General features: G+C 63.7%; 2 protein-coding genes across 2 annotated transcripts; one reads left to right on the top strand and one right to left on the bottom strand.

The window, feature by feature from the left end:
• Window positions 1-6: 6 nt before the first annotated feature.
• ZNF526 (zinc finger protein 526) lies at window positions 7-2,505 on the top strand. The gene has a single exon (XM_006038849.3). It carries the CDS (start codon window positions 421-423, stop codon window positions 2,374-2,376), a length of 1,956 nt encoding a protein of 651 aa, XP_006038911.1. The 5' UTR covers window positions 7-420; the 3' UTR covers window positions 2,377-2,505.
• A 318-nt stretch (window positions 2,506-2,823) lies between these two features.
• Window positions 2,824-5,930, bottom strand: GSK3A (glycogen synthase kinase 3 alpha). The gene is made up of 9 exons (XM_006038853.3): window positions 5,916-5,930; window positions 5,548-5,658; window positions 5,336-5,466; window positions 5,048-5,154; window positions 4,875-4,972; window positions 3,862-3,957; window positions 3,607-3,793; window positions 3,450-3,530; window positions 2,824-3,373 (listed from the first exon to the last, which is right to left on the bottom strand). The coding sequence occupies exons 1-9, from the start codon at window positions 5,928-5,930 to the stop codon at window positions 3,303-3,305; spliced, it is 897 nt and encodes a 298-aa protein (XP_006038915.1). The 3' UTR covers window positions 2,824-3,302.
• Between the last annotated feature and the right edge of the window lie 31 nt (window positions 5,931-5,961).

Genomic DNA, 5,961 nt, shown 5'->3' with positions numbered 1-5,961 from the left:
CCTGGCCTGTAACAAGCCCCCCAGGCCCCAGCCCCCCGCCCCATGAACCATTTCCTGGCCCGGAATAGCCCCCGCTCACCGGGCCTGGCTTCAGCCACACCCCCGCGCGGCCGGGTAATACTCCACCCCCAGCATAAGCTTCCCTCCCCAGATTGCAATACCTCCCTATGGCGTCCCGCACTTCATGAACCAGCTCCCCCTGCCTGCCTCCCACCCCCACCCCCGAATGACCCAGCTGCCAGCCAGCTCTAGGCCCCCAGGGTCTGGTAACAGCCCCCAGCCCGTGCATGTAGTTACCCCCCAGACCTAGTCAGTCCTCCCTGGGCCCATTTTCCTTTCAATTCTGGCTAACGGTGGGAGGAGGGCACCACAGCCCCCACCCGCTACTGATGGCTGCCCCCGGGCCCTGCAGGCAGCAGCATGGCGGAGGAGCTGGCACCGGGGCTGTTCTTCCAGCACCAGTACATGTGCTCCGAGTGCGGTCTGCTCTACAACACGCTGGAGGAGGTGGTGCTGCACCAGCAAAGCCACCTGGGTGATCCTGCCCCCCCACCTGACCCCCACTACCAGTGCCTGGACTGCGGCCGCGTCCTGCTGTCCCCGGACGAGCTCCTGGCCCACCAGAGCCAGCACCCGCGCCCGGCGCCAGCACACCAGCCCACACCCGCCCCTGCCCCTGGCCAGATCCGCTACCAGTGCGGTGAGTGCCAAGAGCTCTTCCCCTCGCCTGAGCTGTGGCTCGCGCACCGCCAGAGCCACACGCCCATGCCACCTGTGCACCCCTACGAGTGCTCCGAGTGTGCCGGGCTCTTCCCCACCCCTGAGGAGCTCCTGGAGCACCAGGGCGAGCACTTCACTGAGACTGAGAAGGAGAGCAGCGAGCCAGCCGCCCCCGAGGCCCCCAAGCCTGAGCCAGCCAGCCCAGCACCAGCGCCACCCGAACCCCCGGATGTGCTAGCGCCTGCAGCAGCGGGGGAGGAGTTCACCTGCACTGAGTGCCCACGGGTCTTCAGTACAGCCAACCGGCTGGTGGCGCACCAGCGCGCCCACATTGATGGCACACATGAGTGTCCACGCTGCAGTAAGGTCTTTAAGAAAGCAGCATCACTGGAGCAGCACCTGCGGCTCCACACGGGTGAGGCCCGCTACCTCTGCGTGGACTGTGGCCTGGGCTTCGGCACCGAAATGACACTAGTGGGGCACCGGCGCAGCCACACGGCCAACCCGCTGCACCGCTGTGCCTGCGGCAAGGCCTTTAGCAACATGACCAAGTTCCTCTACCACCGCCGAACCCATGCCGGCAACAGCGGCTCGCCACCAGCCCGCCCACGCCCACCAGACCCCACACCAGCACCACTGCCCGCCACCACACCAGGCACCTTCCCATGCCCGCAGTGCGGCAAGGCCTTCTCCAGCCATCCACGCTTGGTACGGCACCGGCGCCTGGTGCACATACTGGAACGTAAGCACCCCTGTCCCACATGCGGGAAGCCCTTCAAGAAGCTGGTACACGTGCGTAATCACCTGCGCACACACACAGGTGAGCGCCCCTTCCAGTGCTGCGAGTGCGGCAAGACCTTTGCCTCACAGGCCAATCTGGCACGCCACCACCTCACACACACCGGCGAGCGGCCCTACCAGTGCGATGTGTGCCACAAGCGGTTCACGCAGTCCTCCAACCTCCAGCAGCACCGGCGCCTGCATGGCCCGCGTGAGCGGTGCCGCCGAGATGTGGCAGCAGGAGTGGTGCAGCGGGCACGGGGTGGGCAGCGCCGCCTGGCCTGTGTGCTGTGTGGCAAGGCCTTTGCCAACTGGAGCGGGCTGAGCCGGCACCAGCGCTGCCACGCGGGGCTCCGGCCGCACCAGTGCCCGCTCTGCACCAAGAGCTTTGGGGCAGCCTCAGGGCTGCGGCTGCACCAGCGCACACATACAGGTGAACGCCCCTTCCCCTGCCCTGACTGCCCCAAGGCCTTCCGCCAGGCCACACACCTGCAGGAGCACCGGCGCCTGCACACAGGTGAGCGCCCCTACCGCTGCCCACTCTGCCCCAAGGCCTTTGTGCAGGCCATGCACCTGGCTGAGCACCGGCGCACACACACAGGCGAGCGCCCGCACCGCTGCCCGCTCTGCCCCAAAGCCTTCAAGACACTATCCAACCTGCGCAGCCACCGCCGCACCCATGCCACAGTGCCCACCCCCCCTGCGCCTGTCACTGCACCACCCACCCAGACCATCATGTGCACCGAGTTTGGGGAGGCCATTGCCATCATTGAGACAGCCGAGCCACTGCCACTGGCTGAGACCATCGAGATCTACCAGGCAGCCTTTGAGGGCAACCTCCAGCTGGACGCTCTGCAGGTCAACGCTTTCGTATAGGGCCGGACTGGGGGGCCTCCCCTCCCCCCCGCACCTCGCCCCCTCCCCCCACTGTAAATAAAGATTCTGGTTTCAGCCCCTTGCGCTGGGGTCAGGGTATCTGTGCCCCTCGAGAGGGTGGCAGGGACTCCCAAGGACCAGGGGCGGGGGGCACTGGAGCCCATCATGGGGCCTAGTTTAGCGATAGAAGGAGCAGGGATCCCCCTCTCCCCCACAAGTCCTGCCCTGCCCTGCAGCCCCTCCTCACGTCCCCAGTGGGGCCCAGGCATCCTATGCTACAGCAAAATAAGGCAAGGTGGGGTGTTGCCTTCTCCTTACCCCAGGAAGCAAGGGCAGGGCTGCACCTCACCCAGCCTCTCCTTGCAGATGGGTGGGGTCCAGAAAGTGCCTCTCAGCCCCTTCCCCTCAAAAACCAGCTGCCCCCCATAAGTCTCCCAGCACAGGCTGCCTCGGGTCATGCCAATAATTTATTGAAGGGGTCTGTACACAGCCAAGTCTAAGAAAAGGGCTAATGGGGCCACAGGCCACCCCCCCTCCAGCTCATTTGGGGGCAGCAGGGGGGGTGGGGGGGGAGGCAATAAGAAAAAAATCAACTATTTACACAGCGATCCATAAAAGGAGGGGGCAGGGGTGTATTTACAAAAGGGGTGGGCGGGGACATAAAACTCCCATTGGGGTCCAGAGCATGAGGGGCCCCCCCATAGTTGTGGGGGGCACGGCCATAGTTTCCCCCCACCGGCTCCGGGGGCACCTGGGGGAGAGGCTTAAAACTGAAAGGGACTTTAAAATGGGGGGCAGACAGAGACCTTCCCCCTCACCCCCCACAAGGCAGCAGCTGGGCCAAGGGGTCATTGGAAGGGATGCTAAACCCTCGCCCCCTTCACAGTTCAGTTGGGAGGCAGGGGGGAGGCCGGCCCCAGAGCCCCTCAGGAGGTGCTGGCGATGGGTCCCGCGCCGTCACCCAGCTGGTTCCTGTCGCCGCTCAGGCGCCCCTCACCTAGGGGTGGAGGCAGGGTCAGGGGGCACTCAGGGATCCCTGCCCCTCAAAATACCCAATGCAGCTGGCCACTCACCTTGGGGAGCCACACATCCCCCCAGCACCCGGGCGTGGGGGGGTACCAGGGTAGCGTTGAGCACAGGCTGGATGGCGAGCTCTGCAGAGAAACATGGTGGGGGTCAGGCTGGGGGGTCCGGGGGGCCAGCTCCCCCTCCCTCCCCCCCTGCACTCACCCACAGGGCTGAAGTTGAAGAGGGGGGGCAGGTCATGGCCGCTGGGCAGGCGCGCACCCGGCTCACGCAGCTCATCGAAGAAGGGATCAGCGCAGGCCGCCAGGGGCGAGAGGCGCGTGGCCGGTGTGTACTCTAGCAGGCGGGCGCACAGTGCCACCGCCTCACCTGGTGTGCGTGGCTTGAACACCTGGGGGAGCATGGGGGATCAGGGTGGGGGCACCAGACCCCCCCCCCCATACCCTTCCCCCCACCTACCTTGGCCCAGGGGTGGGCCTTAATCTGGGGGAACTTGAACTCTGTGTAATTGGGGTTCATCTCCCGGATTTGCTCCCGTGTGGGTGTCCCGAGCACCTGGTGGGGAGAGGGGGGACCTGTCACACCAACCCCCACCACCGCCCAGATGCCTGGGTTCTCTCTCTGCTCTCGGAAATGAATGGGGTCCAAGATATCAGACAGCTGAGAGCCCGGATGCCTGAGTTCCAAGAGGGGAACAGGGACCTGGATGTCTGGGTTCTTTCTGCTTTTTGAGAAGAACAGGGCCCAGCAAGATGGGCGGCTGAGAGCCCAGGCAGCTGGGTTCTCTCTCTGCTCTTGAACGAACAGGGTTCAGGAAAATAGGCATATGGAAGCCCAGACGCCAAGGATCCAGACTCCTAGGTTCTCTCTCTGCCCTTGGAAAGAAATGGGGTCCAGCAGTATGGGCAGCTGGGAGCCTGGGCACCCGAGTTCTCTTTCTGCTCTTAGAAAGGAATAGGGTCCAGGAAAACAGGCAGCTAGGAGCCTGAATGCCTGGGTTCCAGGGACCCAGATGCCTGGGTTCCCTCTCTGCTCTTGGAAAGGAACGGGGTCCAGGTTGGTATCCCAGATACCTGGGTTCTGGGAGAGGAATGGGTACCTGGACTCCTGGGTTCTCTTTCTGTTCTTGGAAAGGAATAGGCTTTGGAAGGACGGGCAACTAAAAACCCCAGACACGGGTTTTCTCTTTGCTTTTTGAAAGAAACAAGGTCCAGAACAGGCAGCTGGGAGTCTGGACTCCTGGGATCCAGGAAGGGAACGGGGACCCAGATGCCTGGGTTCTCCTTTTACTCTTGGAAAGGAACAGGGCCCAGGAGAACGGGCAGCTGGGCCTGGATTCCTGGGTTCTGGGAGGGGAATGGCGAGCAAGACGCTTGGGTTCTTTCTGCTCTTGGAAAGGAATGGGCTTGAAAGGATGAGCACCTGGGTACTGGCAGTGCAACAGGACCCGGATGCCTCAGTTCTCCACCTACCTTGATGATCTCCACCAACTGGTCTACACCGCTGTCCCCAGGAAAAATGGGCTGTCCCAGCAGCAGCTCGGCCAGCACGCAGCCCGCCGACCAGATATCTGTGGACAGGGCAGGGTATCAGGATGCCTGGATTCCCAGCCCGGCAGGCAGGGGCAGGATGGGGGTGCTCTTACCTATGTTGGACGTGTAGTCGGTGGCACCAAAGATGAGCTCGGGGGCCCGGTAGTAGCGGGAGCAGATGTATGAGACATTGGGCTCGCCCCGCACCAACTGCTTGGCACTGCAGGAGAATCGGGGGCATGAGCCAGAGCACAAGGGCCCAGCCACGGGGAGCAGAGGGAGGCGACCCACTGGCCTGGCTCTCATACCACCTCTGACATGATAGGGGAGGAACCCTTGCACAAGGGGCTGGGCACGAGTGTCGGTGGGGAGGAACCCTCGCACAAGGGGCTGGGCGTCACCTGCCGAAGTCGCAGAGCTTGAGCACAGCCGTGTCAGGGTCAACCAGCAGGTTCTGGGGCTTGATGTCACGGTGGCAGACACCCTGTGAGTGGATGTAGGCCAGACTGCGGAACAGCTGGTACATGTAGACCTGTGGGCACCAGGGGATGGGCGGTCAGCACAGCGAGGGGGGGCAGGGAGTTTCCCCCCACATCCCCTGACCCCACCTTACCTTGACATAGATGACCGGGATGGTCTGCTTGGCCTTGGAGAAGTGCCGGGCCACGCGGTACACCGTCTCCGGCACGAAATCCAGCACCAGGTTCAAATAAACCTCGTCCTTCTAGGAGGACAGGGGGTGAGACCCCCTGGGATGCCCCCACCACCACCACCCCTGCGCATCCCTAGCTGAGCAACATGGCTCCCCAGAGCCCTCCAAGGACCCCGGGTCTCCTCCACAGTCCCCCGCTCCCCTGACAATCCTGGCTCACCCTGCCCCAACAGTCCTGACCCACTATACCCCAAACTACACCCCCCTGCTGACAAGTCCCAAACTGCTCCCCAGTCCATGACAGTCCCAGCCCCACCCCCGCCCCAAACTGCCCCAGGGCCCATGATAGTCCCAACCCACCCTACACCAAATTGC

This window comes from Alligator sinensis, unplaced genomic scaffold (assembly GCF_000455745.1).
Source record: "Alligator sinensis unplaced genomic scaffold, ASM45574v1 scaffold1575_2, whole genome shotgun sequence".
Lineage (NCBI taxonomy): Eukaryota > Metazoa > Chordata > Crocodylia > Alligatoridae > Alligator > Alligator sinensis.
This window is presented reverse-complemented; position numbering and strand designations above follow the sequence as displayed.